At 42.5% G+C, this 17,867-nt stretch overlaps 1 protein-coding gene across 1 annotated transcript in view; it reads left to right on the top strand.

The window, feature by feature from the left end:
- Positions 1-17,867, top strand: part of ipo11 (importin 11) — a gene marked incomplete at its 5' end in the record, with an annotated part of 149,279 nt that overhangs the window by 22,136 nt on the left and 109,276 nt on the right. Inside the window, 7 exon segments of the mRNA XM_045212406.1 lie at positions 1,515-1,641; positions 10,854-10,887; positions 11,054-11,094; positions 11,495-11,611; positions 13,194-13,307; positions 13,755-13,870; positions 17,065-17,141. Of these exon segments, the coding sequence (XP_045068341.1) occupies positions 1,515-1,641; positions 10,854-10,887; positions 11,054-11,094; positions 11,495-11,611; positions 13,194-13,307; positions 13,755-13,870; positions 17,065-17,141 (626 nt within the window).

Consider the following 17,867-nt stretch of genomic DNA (forward strand, 5'->3'; position numbering starts at 1 on the left):
CCCAAAAAAATAAATCTGCAATAGCAATAAATTCAGTCATCTTATGAAGTAATTCACAATGCTTTATTAAGATGTGTAATAGACTACAGAGATGGTATTCAATAAATAAGTTGTTAAATCCAACATGTCCAAGCAGGAATGCATGACTCAAAATATTTTGATATGCAACTTAATCCAGTGAATTATATACATTTTGGGTTGACGCTTAAGCTATACAGTGCATTCGGAAAGTGTTCAGACCCCTTTACTTTTTCCACATTTTGTTACATTACAGCCTTATTCTAAAATTGATTAAATAAAGAAATATCCTCAGCAATCTACACACAATACCCCTTAAAAACAAAAACTGAAATACCTTATTTACATAAGTATTCAGACCCTTTGCTATGGGACTCAAAATTGAGCTCAGTTGCATCCTGTTTACATTGATCATCCTTGATGTTTCTACAAGTTGATTGGAGTCAACCTGTGGTAAATTCAATTGATTGGACATGATTTGGAAAGGCATACACCTGTCTAAGGTCCCAGAGTTGACACTGCATGTCAGAGCAAAAACCAAGACATGAGGCCGAAGGAATTGTCCGTAGAGCTCCGAGACAGGATTGTGTCGAGGCACAGATCTGGGGAAGGGTACCAAAAAATGTAGAATAAGACTGTAACGACTATAACGTAACAAAATGTGGAAAAAGTCAAGGGGTCTGAAAACTTTCCGAATGCACTGTATGTATGTGTATATGTTTATTTTAATTTTTTTAAATACTACACGGCTTCAGAATTTTCAGATGTTCTTGTTCAGTGGAGATGAATTTGCCTTTATCTTTTTGTGCGTTAATATTATATATAAGCCTAATTCAATTGGTGCTAATTCACCAGTTCCCTGTGTTAAAAACAGATGCGTAACATGTTCAGTGTCTTTCAACCTACAGAATGAGTAGAGGTGGTTTAAGGGATGGGGCTTTGCTACCTGCTCTCTCTCTCTCTGTAGTGTAGCTCTCCCAATCTGCAACCTGGCTATCGTTATGTTACACTATATGAATGTGTATCAACGCCTCAATGTCTTCTCCTCCTCACTCTGTTTGTTGTCCAGGTACAAGCTGATTGGTTCTCCTCCTCCCTCTGTTGTCCAGAGGTGCGTTAAGTTCGCTTGAATGCTTGCTACTGTACGTTGCGGAACGGTTTGTACTGAACGACATGTTTCTCCAAAACGTTATTGTACATTCTTGAACTTTGAAGTATGTTTGCTCCCGTTTGGTGGGTGTGGCGAGGTGTGGCTTGAAGCAATGAGTGACGTAATTAAAGGGCATTTGCCATGCTGACAGCGTTCCCCAACCCACAACCCGATCCCTCCCCGTTTTTCAACTGGTCGTTCAGTACAGCACCGTTTCCGTTCAATTGAACGTTCCAGAATGTAAAAACGTACTGAACGCAACCCTGGTACAAGCTGATTGGTTCTCCCCCTCCCTCTGCTGTCCAGTTACAAGCTGATTGGTTCTCCCCCTCCCTCTGTTGTCCAGGTACAAGCTGATTCGTCGGCGGGTGATCTGGCTCATAGGTCAGTGGATATCAGTGAAGTTTAAATCCGACCTACGGCCGCTGCTCTACGAGGTCGTCCTTAACCTCATGCAGGACCCAGACCTAGTGGTGAGACACACACACACACACACACACACACACACACACACACACACACACACACACACACTGGAGAGTAATGAACGCCATGATTAGGCTGTAAGACACAGTTAATATAGTGATTACTGGTCCCTTAGTAGCAACAAGGGTTAATCACACACTTTACAAGGCAGGACAAATGGCCAGTTAGTTCTGCCGAGATGCCAGAGCTTGTTAATTGGAATACTATGTTGTGTGAGCTTCAGGACATTAACTCCATGCTAACGTGATGTACTTGTAGTACGCTGATTTCTAAGCTGCTTCTAATAAACTTTGCATCCATGATAGCTTACTATACACAAACAGTGGCCTAGAGTCAAGTCTGCTCTGTAACAGAAACACTGTTTGGTAGTCTGCTTCTAAACAGTCTGCTGAATGATATTCAGAACCGATATTTGCCCTAAAAAGAGTTTGCCTCCATCACCCACAGTGCCCAATCACACATACAGTGAGGGGAAAAAAGTATTTGATCCCCTGCTGATTTTGTACGTTTGCCCACTGACAAAGAAATTATCAGTCTATAATTTTAATGGTAGGTTTATTTGAACAGTGAGAGACAGAATAACAACAACAAAAATCCAGAAAAACGCATGTCAAAAATGTTATAAATGGATTTACATTTTGATGAGGGAAATAAGTATTTGACCCTCTCTCAATCAGAAAGATTTCTGGCTCCCAGGTGTCTTTTATACAGGTAATGAGCTGAGATTAGGAGCACACTCTTAAAGGGAGTGTTCCTAATCTCAGCTCGTTACCTGTATAAAAGACACCTGTCCACAGAAGCAATCAATCGATCAGATTCCAAACTCTCCACCATGGCCAAGACCAAAGAGCTCTCCAAGGATGTCAGGGACAAGATTGTAGACCTACACAAGGTTGGAATGGGCTACAAGACCATCGCCAAGCAGCTTGTTGTGAAGGTGACAACAGTTGGTGCGATTATTCGAAAATGGAAGAAACACAAAATAACTGTCAATCTCCCTCGGCCTGGGGCTCCATGCAAGATCTCACCTTGTGGAGTTGCAATGATCATGAGAACGGTGAGGAATCAGCCCAGAACTACACGGGAGGATCTTGTCAATGATCTCAAGGCAGCTGGGACCATAGTCACCAAGAAAACAATTGGTAACACACTACGCCGTGAAGGACTGAAATCCTGCAGCGCCCGCAAGGTCCCCCTGCTCAAGAAAGCACATATACAGGCCCGTCTGAAGTTTGCCAATGAACATCTGAATGATTCAGAGGAGAACTGGGTGAAAGTGTTGTGGTCAGATGAGACCAAAATCGAGCTCTTTGCCATCAACTCAACTCGCCGTGTTTGGAGGAGGAGGAATGCTGCCTATGACCCTAAGAACACCATCCCCACCGTTAAACATGGAGGTGGAAACATTATGCTTTGGGGGTGTTTTTCTGCTAAGGGGACAGGACAACTTCAACGCATCAAAGGGACGATGGACGGGGCCATGAAAATTTTCAGCCAGGGCATTGAAAATGGGTCGTGGATGGGTATTCCAGCATGACAATGACCCAAAACACACGGCCAAGGCAACAAAGGAGTGGCTCAAGAAGAAGCACATTAAGGTCCTGGAGTGGCCTAGCCAGTCTCCAGACCTTAATCCCATAGAAAATCTGTGGAGGGAGCTGAAGGTTCGAGTTGCCAAACGTCAGCCTCAAAACCTTAATGACTTGGAGAAGATCTGCAAAGAGGAGTGGAAAAAAATCCCTCTTGAGATGTGTGCAAACCTGGTGGCCAACTACAAGAAACGTCTGACCTCTGTGATTGCCAACAAGGGTTTTGCCACCAAGTACTAAGTCATGTTTTGCAGAGGGGTCAAATACTTATTTCCCTCATTAAAATGCAAATCAATTCATAACATTTTTGACATGCGTTTTTCTGGATTTTTTTGTTATTCTGTCTCTCACTGTTCAAATAAACCTACCATTAAAATGATAGACTGATCATGTCTTTGTCAGTGGGCAAACGTACAAAATCAGCAGGGGATCAAATACTTTTTTCCCTCACTGTAGATCTCTCACCATAGAGAGAATTACATACCAGCATTTCCAGTGAAGAGGGTGGGTGGTTGGGGAGCGTTCATTAACGTGCTGTTTGTAGAGAGTTGCAAACTTTAGCCAGCGAGCCACGCTCTACTTCTGTGTTGGGCTTTTACTACTCAATACTCACATGAAGGACTGTTCCCAGCGTGGGATGAGTTGTGTCTGGTCTACATACAGTACTGACCTTACTCTATGTAAAGTAGTTGGACAACACTCATGCATCACCGTCACAATCCCTCTGCTTTGCACATGGAATGGTTCTCTATTGATTACTCATGGGCTAACCATCCAAATTATTTATACCTTCTGATCAATACTGCCTCCACCAATTAGGGGCTGCTTGGGCCCTGATTGGTGGTATTACCGTCAGAGTAATTGATGATAGCCAATCACGGTCTGACTCTGAAAATGAATTAATCAAACCAGATACTGGTTATCAGTAACTCCAGTCACCAATAACCTGGTCCCCTGTCCAGTAGCATTAATGTTTTGTCACCTCGTCATTCAGAACGGAAGTACACCACTACTGTATTCAGTTAGGAAACACTTAACAGTATTATACATTATTCCAAAGTAAATATTATGAAATAATATTATAAATACTGCCCTGTAATAAGTGTAATATTACTGCCTTTTAAGTGTGCAAGTTCTGTCATTTGCATAGTTTGGTAGACCATGATCAAAAAGTGTATTTTAAATTCTGGTGTATGTTTGTGTATTTAGGGAAATGTTTAGAGAGAAAAAGAGTGAGAGATGATGAGGAAAAGAGGGATTTTGCATGAGAAAGATCAACATACACATACACACACTGGTCCAGACACTGGGCGTTTATCAGTGATATTTATGAGGTGAGTCACACTAGTCATAGATACCCATCCCTGTAGACAGCTCAGCTGGCTGCCAATGTGCCAATTCCTCAGTCCTTGTCCTCGCTTTTCAGACCCATCTGAGTTCTGCCCTGTTTACCAAAACCTCTGCTAAAAATACTTCTTGGTGACATTTCTGATTCCTTCAATTTTGCAAGGCCTGCCTCGGCTCAGCGGAAAGAAAGTTCCCATAACCATTAAGGCTGCTTCACGCTGTGGCGGTGGCACTCTTCAGCCCGCTGTGTCCCACTTTCTGTCACTCCAGCTAGGCTGTTTGTCATGTGAGCTCTATAGACTAGCAGGGGGAACCTAGAGAAGGGCTGTAGAACATCTAAAAACCAGATTTTACTGACTTCTTTAGTGAGCATCATAGTTATTATCCATGCTGTGGGATGTCTGAGTTGGTATCGCTTGCCCACGACAAATGAAAGAAATGGCGGTGATTGCCTTGACTGCAGAAAGAGAACAGACGCACAGGAAATGGATCTTCCGAGGTATTTAAACTGAACAGAGATAGAGATGTGCTTATTTAAATGTCCTTGTCTGCTTCTGCCGAGTAACAGGGTCAAATGGCTGGCTTTTAGATGCTCACCTTTAGACCAGTGCTAGCCAATCCCAGAATGCAAAAGCTCTAGGTTTATTGGTTCTCCCATCTGGCAGATATCATAGGAATGAAAGGAAATGCAGTTTATTCTTATCAGTTGAATGGAATTTCACTAAGGGTGACATTCAGTGTTTCTAAAGCAGCAGAGCACCATAGTTATTACTACAAGTTATACGCACCAAACACATTCATTCTTTTCACTTACTGCCTTAGTGTCAAATTGTCGGCCCATATAGGCGCTGACTAGTATTAATTCATCAAAAACGTGCAATATATGCCCAATATACAGTTCACACAGATAGAAAAAAGATACACTTGAATGATTGTCAAGGCAGGGTTTCAAAGTGGTGCTTTCACATAATGGTTTATGTTGATGACTTTTGGACTAAGCTATGCAACTGCTGGGCCGATACTGCATCACAGCTGTTATTGACTGTACCCTCCTCCGTACTTGGTTGAACATTAGCAGTGAGAAAAAGGCCCTACACACACTCTCTCTCACACACTTTCAAACACGCACACTCCATTGCTCCACTCCGGCCCGGACTTGTTTTCCTCTCCTCGGTCGAATAATTTGTTCCTGTGGTAGATATGAGCTTCATCACAGTGGCAGTGGTAGATTACACAGAGGCGATGAGGGGAGGAAGACACTCAATAACACTGGACGTCTTACAATACCCCATGAAAGTGACACAGCAATTTTACTTCTGTGTTCTAAAGTCTTCTCTTTTCAATTTTAGTTTCGATTATTTTAGTTTTAAATATTAAATGCGCTATGCATTATGTGGGTTGAATGCTGTAACACAGAATAAAAAATGTAATAAAAAGATCCATGATGGTAGTGACTGCCCATTACTGCTTATCACTTATTAACCATCACTTATTCACTTTACTTTAATAAAATATTTGTATTGTGTATATTACATTTGTTTTATTTGATGACATTTAATTCCAAGTCATCATCTCATCACTATAGAGCTGCTGCCTATGCTGTCTGACAAAATCACTATTTTAGTAGTTCTTCAAAGTAAATAAGGCATACTTTAATGACTGCTTGAAGTCGGAAGTTTACATACACCTTAGACAAATACATTTAAACTCAGTTTTTCACAATTCCTGACATTTAATCCTAGTAATGATTTATTTCAGCTTTTATTTCTTTCATCACATTCCCTGTGGGTCAGAAGTTTACATACACTCAATTAGTATTTGGTAGCATTGCCTTACATTTTTTAAAACTTTGGTCAAACGTTTCGGGTAGCCTTCCACAAGCTTCCCACAATAAGTTGGGTGAATTTTGGCCCATTCCTCCTGACAGAGCTGGTGTAACTGAGTCAAGTTTGTAGGCCTCCTTGCATGATGCTGCCACCCCCGTGCTTCACGTTGGGATGGTGTTCTTCGGCTTGCAAGCCTTCCCCTTTTTCCTCCAAACATAACGATGGTCATTATGGCCAAACAGTTCTCAGACCAGACGACTTTCCCCCCAAAAGTACGATCTTTGTCCCCATGTGCAGTTGCAAACCGTAGTCTGGCTTTTTTATTGCGGTTTTGGAGCAGTGGCTTCTTCCTTGCTGAGTGGCCTTTCAGGTTATGTCGATATAGGACTTGTTTTACTGTGGATACAGATACTTTTGTACCTGTTTCCTCCAGCATCTTCACAAGGTCCTTTGCTGTTGTTCTGGGATTGATTTGCACTTTTCGCATCAAAGTATGTTCATCTCTAGGAGATAGAACGCGTCTCCTTCCTGAGTGGTATGATGGCTGCGTGGTCCCATGGTGTTTATACTTGCGTACTATTGTTTGTACAGATGAACGTGCTACCTTCAGGCGTTTGGAAATTGCTCCCAAGGATGAACCAGACTTGTGGAGGTCTACAATTTTTTTTTCTGAAGTCTTGGCTGATTTTCTTTTGATTTTACCATGATGTCAAGCAAAGAGGCACTGAGTTTGAAGTTAGGCCTTGAAATACATCCACAGGTACACCTCCAATTGACTCAAATGATGTCAATTAGCATATCAGAAGCTTCTAAAGCCATGACATCATTTTCTGGAATTTTCCAAGCTGTTTAAAGGCACAGTCAACTTAGTGTATGTAAACTTCTGACCCCCTGGAATTGTGATACAATGAATTATAAGTGAAATAATCTCTGTAAACAATTGTTGGAAAAATTACTTGTGTCAAGCACAAAGTAGATGTCCTAACCGACTTGCCAAAACTATAGTTTGTTAAAAAGAAATTTGTGGAGTGGTTGAAAAACGAGTTTTAATGACTCCAACCTAAGTGTATGTAAACTTCCGACTTCAACTGTAGATAATCTATTTTCAGGTAGAGATACACTATATATGCAAAAGTATGTGGACACCCCTTCAAATTAGTTTTTTCGGCTATTTCAGCCACACCCGTTGGTGACGGGTGTATAAAATCGAACACACCGCCATGCAATCTCCATAGACAAACATTGGCAGTAGAATGGCCTTACTGAAGCGCTCAGTGACTTTCAACGTGGCACCGTTATAGGATGCCACCTTTCCAACAAGTCAGAGCGTCAAATTTCTGCCCTGCTAGAGCTGCCCCGGTCAACTGTAAGTGCTGTTATTGGGAAGTGGAAACATCTAGGAGCAACAACGGCTCAGCTGTGAAGTGGTAGGCCACACAAGCTCACAGAACGGGACCGCCGAGTGCTGAAGCAGGTAGCACTTAAAAATCATCTGTCCACCATTGCAAAACTCACTACCGAGTTCCAAACTGCCTCTGGAAGCAACGTCGACACAATAACTGTTTGTCAGGAACTTCATGAAATGGGTTTCCATGGCAAAGCAGCCACACACAAGCCTAAGATTGACTGGCCTGCACAGAACCCTGACCTCCACACCATCAAACACCTTTGGGATGAATTGGAATGCCAACTGCGAGCCAGGCCTAATCGCCCAACATCAGTGCCCGACCTCACTAAACTAATGCTCTTGTGGCTGAATGGAAGTAAGTCCCCGCAGGAATGTTCCAACATATAGTGGAAAGCCTTCCCAGAAGAGTGAAGGCTGTTATAGCAGCAAAGGGAGGACCAACTCAATGTTAATGCCCATGATTTTGGAGTTAGATGTTTGACGAGCAGGTGTCCACATACTTTTGGTCATTTGGTGTACCTCGTGAAGCAACTGCTGTCTATCCCTCTTGATCGCGCATTATTCTGTCTCTTCTCATAGCAGGTATAAAAGAAATGCTCAGACCGGACAAGTAGGCGCAATGGATTATGGTCATTGTAGTTAATTACCACGTTTGACTTGATTTTCTGCTCTATATAATATTGGCCTCTTGGAAACTACAACTCCCTACTATATCGCACAGTTCAGGCTTGATCTGATTTATCTCTAGAGAAACTGCGCAATGTGCCCATTTAGCTCAAATAATAAATATGAACGAAATGGAATTGAAGTAATTGAACCGATGTCTGCAAATGATTTGTTTAAAAACCCAACATTTCGGTTAATCGCTCAGAATTGGTGTTCTCATTTTGTAGGCTAAGAATGGGCTTTACATTTTCATTTTCAAATTCATGAAATTCAATCTTTAAATACACAGTATATATTGAATTGAATGTGTTTTCGTATGAATTTACTTACCATATGCTGGTTTTTGTATGTCGCTCTTTTGACAGCTTGCCGGTGTATTTTATTTTTTTAGCATTTTCAAAAATTACTGGCTGGCAACATTCAGTGTAAAAAAAACAAGCACGAAATCGAATATAAAATACATAAAACGACCTGTAACTGTTGGGTTCTTAACGTCCTGTGAGTCCTTAGCTTGAACAGGCACGATCAAGCATACTTAAAAATATTATTTGTAGTTTTCGGCAATGTGTCTTACTTCCTCAGCGTCAAATATTTTGATAAAAGACATCAATATAATTTTATATATACGGTACCTGTCAAAAGTTTGGACACCTACTCATTCAAGGGTTTTTCTTTATTTTTACTATTTTCTACATTGTAGAATAATAGTGAAGACATCAAAACTATGAAATAACACATATGGAATCATGTAGTAACAAAAAAGTATTAAACAAATCATAATATATTTTATATTTGAGATTCTTCAAATAGCCACCCTTTGCCTTGATGACAGCTGTGCAGCTGGGCATTCTCTCAACCAGCTTCATGAGGAATGCTTTTCCAACAGTCTTGATGGAGTTCCCACATATGCCGAGCACTTGTTGGCTGCTTTTCCTTCACTCTGCGGTCCAACTCATCCCAAACCATCTCAATTGGGTTGAGGTCAGGTGATTGTGGAGGCCATGTCATCTGATGTAGCACTCCATCACTCTCCTTCTTGGTCAAATAGCCCTTACTCAGCCTGGAGGTGTGTTGGGTCATTGTCCTGTTGAAAAACAAAGGATAGTCCCACTAAGCACAAACCAGATGGGACGGCGTATCACTGCAGAATGCGTGCTTCACGGTGGGAACCACACATGCGGAGATCGTCCGTTCACCTACTCTGCGTCTCACAAAGACACAGCGGTTGGAACCAAAAATCTCACATTTGGACTCATCAGACACAAAGGACAGATTTCCACATGTCTAATGTCCATTGATCGTGTTTCTTGGCCCAAGCAAGTCTCTTCTTCTTATTGGTGTCCTTTAGTAGTGTTTTCTTTGCAGCAATTCGACCATGAAGGCCTGATTCACGCAGTCTGCTCTGAACAGTTGATGTTGAGATGTATCTGTTACTTGAACTCTGTGAAGCATTTATTTGGGCTGCAATCTGAGGTGCAGTTAAGTCTAATGAACTTATCCTCTGCAGCAGAGGTAACTCTGGGGTCTTCCTTTCCTGTGGCGGTCCTCATGAGAGCCAGTTTCATCATAGTGCTTAATGGTTTTTGCGACTGCACTTTAAGAAACTTTCAAAGTTCTTGAAATGTTCCGGATTGACTGACATTCATGTCTTAAAGTAATGACGGACTGTCATTTCTCGTTGCTTATTTGAGCTGTTCTTGCCATAATATGGACTTGATCTTTTACCAAATAGGGCGATCTTCTGTATACCTACCTTGTCACAACACAACTGATTGGCTCAAACGCATTAAGAAGGAAAGAAATTCCGCAAATTAACTTTTAAGAAGGCACACCTGTTAATTGCAATGCATTCCATGTGACTACCTCATGAAGCTGGTTGAGAGAATGCCAAGAGTGTGCAAAGCTGTCATCAAGGCAAAGGGTGGCTACTTTAAAGAATCTCAAATCTCTAATATATTTTGATTTGTTTAACACTTTTTTGGTTACTACATGATTCCATATGTGTTATTTCATAGGTTTGAGGTCTTCACTATTATTCGACAATGTAGAAAATAACAAAAATAAAGAAACCCTTGAATGAGTAGGCGTGTCCAAACTTTTGACTGGTACTGTATCTAATAAATAACAATTTTTTCATGAGTTTGATAATAATCTCTTGAATGGGCTTCAAGAGATTGAGACATGATCCGGAGGTAAAGCAGAAGTGGCTCATCACAATCCCCCAGAAGAGAAATCTTAAGTTCATCTGACTCTGTGTCTCTTAGTCTTAATCGGTCTTCTCTCAACTGTGAACACAGCTCCGTATTCAACCCCATCCCGGAGATATTTGGCAGAATACTCATGTTTTTGTTTTTGTTCTAAAGGTGCGGATTGAGACGGCCACAACTCTGAAACTCAATATCCTTCTCATTTAATCTAACTATTTTGCTGAAATACAAATGTTTTGCTTCTTTCAAAAGACCATGTTGTTATGTACCTCTCTCTTCCTGTCACTGTGAAGTCACTCTGTGAAGATGACCCTTTTGTAAGACCTGTCAGTTTCTCTTCCTTAACGTGTCATCACCTGTCGACGACTTTGAGTTCCGGACAGAACAGTTTTTACCGGTAAGTGCCTTTTCTAGGGGAGAAATGTTTTCAAAGAAAGTTGTAATCGTCTTTTATTCTGGCCTTGCTTTTTTTTTTGATAATATTTTTTGGCGTAAAATGCGTGGTATGTGATAATGGGATGTTAAAATGCTCTCTCGCTCTCCCGCTCTCTCTACCTATCTTTCTCGCTCTCCCGCTCTCTCTACCTCTCGCTCTCCCGCTCTCTCTCTACCTATCTTTCTCTCTCTCTCCCGCTCTCTCTACCTATCTTTCTCTCTCTACCTATCTTTCTCTCTCTCTCGCTCTCCCGCTCTCTCTACCTCTCTCTCTACCTCCCACCTCTCTCTCTCTACCTCCCACCTCTCTCTCTCTACCTCCCACCTCTCTCTCTCTACCTCCCACCTCTCTCAAACTTCAGTATCTGGAGTCTATATTCAGCCTGCTGTTCCAGCTGTTGCAGCAGGTGACAGAATGTGACACTAAGATGCAGGTCCTCCATGTTATCTCCTGTGTCATCGAGAGGGTCAACATCCAGGTGAGGGGTCAAATCCCAAAGAGCTCATTGCCTAAAAAAGGTTTCTTCTACTAAGGTCATGGTAAATGTCATGGTAGGATACACATTAGGATATGCACGTAGCTGGGTTAAAAAACGCCACAGAATTAAATGAAATACAGTGGCATCCATTGCCTTTCATTCATCAAGGGACAGCCCTTGCTGTTAAGAACAGCCATCATGTAACTGATATGCCACATTTCTTAGCCTGCTCTCCCTCAGGCTAGAGGAAACAAAGCAACTGTCTAAGAGCAAAAGAAACCAGTCACTCATCACTTTCTCACACAGTCGCATTCAACTGCAGGTTTCTGATTTCCTTCCATTGATGAGTGTTTGTCAGTCATCACAAATCATAAAGTGAACTCTGAGTTCAATTGTGCACAACGAAAGCTCTTACTCGCCATTTTTGGGTTTTTCTTTTGTGTTATGATCCGTCATGTACAATCAAATTGTTTTGCTAAATCTACTCAGACAACCGTTGATGACCTTTATTCTTTGACCTCCGTCTCATTCAGTGGGGTAGTCTATGTCTCCTTGACTTCACTCCCTCGTACATGGCTTCCACTCCAGTCAACTGTCATTAGTTAAATCGCCTGTCATAACTGCCTGTGAGCGAGAGCCCAGTCACATGAATATTTTATTACACCTCACAGAGAATTCTTAAAGGCATAAAATAAAGAAATAATGGGGTAGAAAAGGCGTAATGAATCCATTGCTTGGAGATAAAGAGATTTTTTTTCTATTTTCTGTAAAAAAAATTATATAATTTAAATATCAAGTCCACAAAGAGTCTTAGTTTTGGCCCATTGCACTTAAGTAGTTGTAAATCAGCGGCCCCAGGTGCTGACATCTTTCCCAGTTTCACAGACGAAAGAGAGCGACTGATCTCAGTCGCCATGCCTCTGACTCAATCTAATAAATGACAGAAAATCTGCCAGAGGAAGAGCAGGAGCATGGGAGAGGGGGAGAGAAAGGAGTGTGCGCTATGGTAAACTCACTCTGAGCTCTACAGTACAAGATTAGTGTATGAGTCTGTTACAGGAGTGGGGCTTCATTTGATATTTCCTCATTTTGCTTTTATTGCCGAGCAGCAAATGAGCACATTTCATGGAACATTAGCAGCCAGTGAAAAGAGTTTGTCTGTGTTGGGTAGTTCGGATGAATACATTGGTACGGCTGCCTAGGAGAGAACGTACACAGAGACGATGCAGGTGTGAAAAGTAAGCTGTATGAGTAATTCTTGATATTTAGAAATCGTGTTACCACAAAGAATATCTTGACCTGCTCCCTACCAACCCTACGATTTACACCCAGGACATTATCCAACAGGTAGAATGGTTAGGTCTGGCTCAGAATACTTTCCACGTTAGACCTTGTGTTAGTACTAGATGTACGCCCTAACTAGTAACTGGCACCTGGACCTGTACGCACTTCCCAAATGGGACAAAAAAGATATTGATTGATTGATTTGGGCTTACACATTCATATTGTATGAAGGCCTTTGTGTTTCTATTGAATGTAATGCTCTGGTGTTTGTTGTTAATTGTATTGTGTTTTCGCTTAGATCCGGCCACATGTAGGCTGTCTGGTCCAGTACCTGCCACTGCTATGGAAACAATCAGAAGAACACAACATGCTGCGCTGTGCCATACTCACCACACTGATTCACCTGGTACAGGTATGACACACACACCCCTTAGCCGTTCGTTGCCGCAGCCTGGATAAGCTTCTCATCGCTTCTCCCAGTGTGTAGGCTTGGGCAGTATATACCGTATACTGGGGTATTTTGAAATGCAGACACTATGATTTTCAATACCGTAAAAGCTCTGCTTTTTAGTCTAGGCTCATATTCATTAGTGCAAATCGTAGTAAAACTCTTTGCAACTGAAAACTTTTTAGAAAGGAACCAAGTGTTATTGGACAAGTCCAGGTAGTCCTTCAGTTTCTGTCCTTTTTCTTCCATTTGGTGTCTAGTGAATACGACCCAGAAGTAATCTTAACCAGGGTCTGTGTCAATATACCGTGTAGTAAAGTGCCTGTGCCATGGACACATACACCCCATCGTAATCTTTACCCCCTCATAATGTGGTGTGCCGATGTCATTTCCTGTGTGATGTCATCACAGGGCCTGGGGGCGGAGAGTAAGAACCTGTATCCCTTCCTGCTTCCTGTGATCCAGCTGAGTACAGATGTCTCGCAACCACCGCATGTCTACCTGCTAGAGGACGGCCTGGAGCTGTGGTACGTACACACACACACACACACACACACACACACACACACACACACTCAACCCTGAGAGCAGACTGATACTAACAGCTTCTGTCACTCTTCTAAAGGCAGACGTTTATCAGGCACATACAGCACTCGCCTTTCTTCCATCCCACCCTCTGTAGCTCTCTCTCTCATTCCCCTCTCAGATTTTCCCCTCTTTTTCTTCACTTTGCTTTCTCTCATCCATCTCTCTCCCATTATGCTCTCTCTCCTCTCTCTCTCTCTCTCTCTCTCTCCTCTCCTCTCCTCTCCTCTCTCTCTCTCTCTCTCTCTCTCTCTCTCTCTCTCTCTCTCTCTCTCTCTCTCTCTCTCTCTCTCTCTCTCTCTCTCTCTCTCACTCACTCACTCACTCACTCACTCACTCTCACTCACTCACTCACTCACTCACTCACTCACTCACTCACTCACTCACTCACTCACTCACTCACTCACTCACTCACTCACTCAATTCAATTTAAGGGCTTTATTGGCATGGGAAACGTATGTTAACATTTCCAACGCAAGTGAAGTAGATAGTAAACAAAAGTGAAATAAATAATTATCAAAATTGGGTTTGTTTTCTAATTCTTTGTGGATCTCTGTAATCTGAGGGAAATATGTGTCTCTAATATGGTCATACATTTGGCAGGAGGTTATGAATTGCAGCTCAGTTTCCACCTCATTTTGTGGGCAGTGTGCACATAGCCTGTCTTCTCTTGAGAGCCAGGTCTGCCTACGGCGGCCTTTCTCAATAGCAAGGCTATGCTCACTGAGTCTGAGTCTGTACAAAGCTTTCCTTAAGTTTGGGTCAGTCACAGTGGTCAGGTATTCTGCCACTGTGTACTCTCTGTTTAGAGCCAAATAGCATTCTAGTTTGCTCTGTTTTGTTGTTAATTCTTTCCAATGTGTCAAGTAATTCTCTTTTTGTTTTCTCATGATTTGGTTTGGTCTAATTGTGTTGTTGTTGTTGTTGTCCTGGGGCTCTGTGGGGTCTGTTTGTGTTTGTGAACAGAGCCCCAGGACCAGCTTACTTAGGGGACTCTTCTCCAAGTTAATCTCTCTGTAGGTGATGGCTTTGTTATGGAAGGATTGGGAATCGCTTCCTTTTAAGTGGTTATAGAATTTAACGGCTCTTTTCTGGATTTTGATAATTAGCGGGTATCGGCCTAATTCCGCTCTGCATGCGTTATTTTGTGTTTTTCGTTATACACAGGATATTTTTGCAGAATTCTGCATGCAGAGTCTCAATTTGGTGTTTGTCCCATTTTGTGAATTCTTGGTTGGTGAGCGGACCCCAGACCTCACAACCATAAAGGCCAATGGGTTCTATAACTGATTCAAGTATTTTTAGCCAGATCCTAATTGGTATGTCAAATTGTATGTTCCTTTTGATGGCATAGAAGGCCCTTCTTGCCTTGTCTCTCAGATCGTTCACAGCTTTGTGGAAGTTCCCTGTGGCGCTGATGTTTAGGCCGAGGTATGTATACTCTAGGGCAACAGTGTCTAGATGGAATTTGTATTTGTGGTCCTGTCAACTGGACCTTTTTTGGAACACCATTATTTTTGTCTTACTGAGATTTACTGTCAGGGCCCAGGTCTGACAGAATCTGTGCAGAAGATCTAGGTGCTGCGGTAGGCCCTCTTTCTCTCTCTCTGAGGCAGTTGGTGGTGATGTGTCATGAGGTAAGGTGACAGTATACAGCCTTAGGGGAGGTTAGCGCTGGACCAAACACACACAGACAGTACACTGCCTTGTTAAGTTGCCAATGTTGTGTCAGTAATCTGATGGCTGTTTTAATGAGAACTTTACCCTCATATAGGAGATAAGCATTCAGGAGTCAGACCACATTCTGATGATCACTCATCTGCTCCCTACGGCTAAGAACACACACACACACACACACACACACACACACACACACACCTTTTGTTCTTCTTCACTCCCATCTCTCTCTCTCTTCCCCTCTCTCTCTCCCTCCAGGCGAATTTGAGCCTATAGAATATTCAGGAGGGTGTTTTTCGCAGCTTAAGTTTGTGGGTTCGTTTCCCACGGGGGGCCAGTATGAAAATGTATGCACTCACGAACTGTAAGTCGCTCTAAATGACTAAAATGTAAAAATGTACAAGTGACGTTGCTTTTGGCTTTGCCTTTGCTTCCTCCCAGATAAACAGTCGTGACTGAAGTACGTGTTTACCTCATTTACTGAGTCATTTTGTGTCAACAGCTTCTCTTTTTTCAACTGCTGTCTCGCACTCTATTTAGCGTTCTTTCCCTCTCCTGTCTTTCTGGCTCTATTCTTCTCTCTATTTCCTTCAATCACTCTCTTTCTCTTGAATGTTCATTCATGCCCTCTCTGATGGGTGATGACGATAAGTTCAAAGTAGGCGTAACACACAATGGCCATTTTCATGTGCGAATAGAGCTCTGAAAAGAAGACATTTACATTTTTTCAAAATGCTTCTCCTTACAGAGCCATTTTGTAGTAAAATATCCTATTGTGGGAGGCCTGTCTGGCTTGCAAAAGCTTGACCGCTGAAGCCTTAGTGTGGCTCATCTTTTGTGCCTTTCGATGACGGCGGCCTAGTTAAACATGGTCTTTGAACAAGCACATTGTCGGCTTTTAAAGTCTCATCTCAAAGGGCAGAACATCTGCAGTGACGTGCTAGAATGAGCTTGAGTTGCTCTCAATAGACTTACTCAGTTGACTGTGATGAACCATTTTTGTGGTTTGAGTTTGATCGACTCATTCAGACAGATTCTTCTTTTATGGTTCAGCCACACATTGACGTTTCTTCTCCAGCCATAGATATGTACATATTCTGAATCTCAAACAGAGTTTTTGTAGCGTTATCTGTTGTTCTGTCCCGTGTGGCTCAGTTGGTAGAGCATGGCGCTTGCAACGCCAGGGTTGTGGGTTCGATTCCCACAGGTGACCAGTATGAAAATGTATGCACTCACTACTTTTAAGTCGCTCTGGATAAGAGCATCTGCTAAATTACTAATGTAAACTGTAAATCTAGGGCTCTGTTACCGTCTGGTCAGCAGCTTTAAATGCTTCTGTGATGCTAACTCTGGTCCTCTTTCTCCCTTTCACATCCACCCCCTCATACCCCCTCGGTCTCCCTCTCTCTCTCTCCACCCTCCTTTCTCTCCCCTTCTCCATCCCACTATCAACCTACAGGTTGGTGACGTTGGAGAATAGTCCGGCAATCACCCCAGAGCTGCTGAGAATCTTCCAGAACATGTCAGCTCTCCTGGGTGAGTTTTACATTATTGATGTTGAGGATGACTTCGATGTTGACGATGCAGTTGTGGATGATTGTGGGAGTAGTTCATGACCCTAGAGTGGCAACACAAATTATAAGGGATTTCAATGCGGCTTTCTCCATTCTGATGGTTTTATACTGTTTAATCCAACTCCAAACAAAAATAGGTAATGAATGCACTGTACACAATACTAAAACTGATAGAGCAACAAGGCTATTAACAAGGGAAGGACTGTATGAAAATGTATTTGCTACATGCACATATTACAATACAGCTATACACAGAGGCAGCATACAACAATGGTAACAGCTAACTACGAAGAATATGCATACAAATGTCACACAACTCACTTTGTGCACGCACACCATGTCCAGATATGAGTCCAGCTGTTGTTGTGCAGGCCAGAGATGAGCTTGCTGCTCTCTCTGTGACAGCTTGAAGGAGACTGAAAGGGTGAAGCAGAAATTGGGGATCTGGGACCCAAGATGACTGCCTGTGATTGGCTGACCCCCCACGGTGTCATAAGGCTCCTGGCAACCATGACCCCTAGCAACCAATCGGTTTGGCTAGGGAAAGAGGTGTGTAGGGCCAGTGTACGACCCATAGCCTAGCCTGCTAGGCTCCAGAAGGGGAGGGGAGCCTAATGCTGGAGTTAGGAAGTTGCAGAGTTTTTGTCCCTGAGAGAAAACTGTGAGAATGAGATGGTGTGCTAAGAGT

This window comes from Coregonus clupeaformis, unplaced genomic scaffold (genome assembly GCF_020615455.1).
Source record: "Coregonus clupeaformis isolate EN_2021a unplaced genomic scaffold, ASM2061545v1 scaf0011, whole genome shotgun sequence".
Classification (NCBI taxonomy): domain Eukaryota; kingdom Metazoa; phylum Chordata; class Actinopteri; order Salmoniformes; family Salmonidae; genus Coregonus; species Coregonus clupeaformis.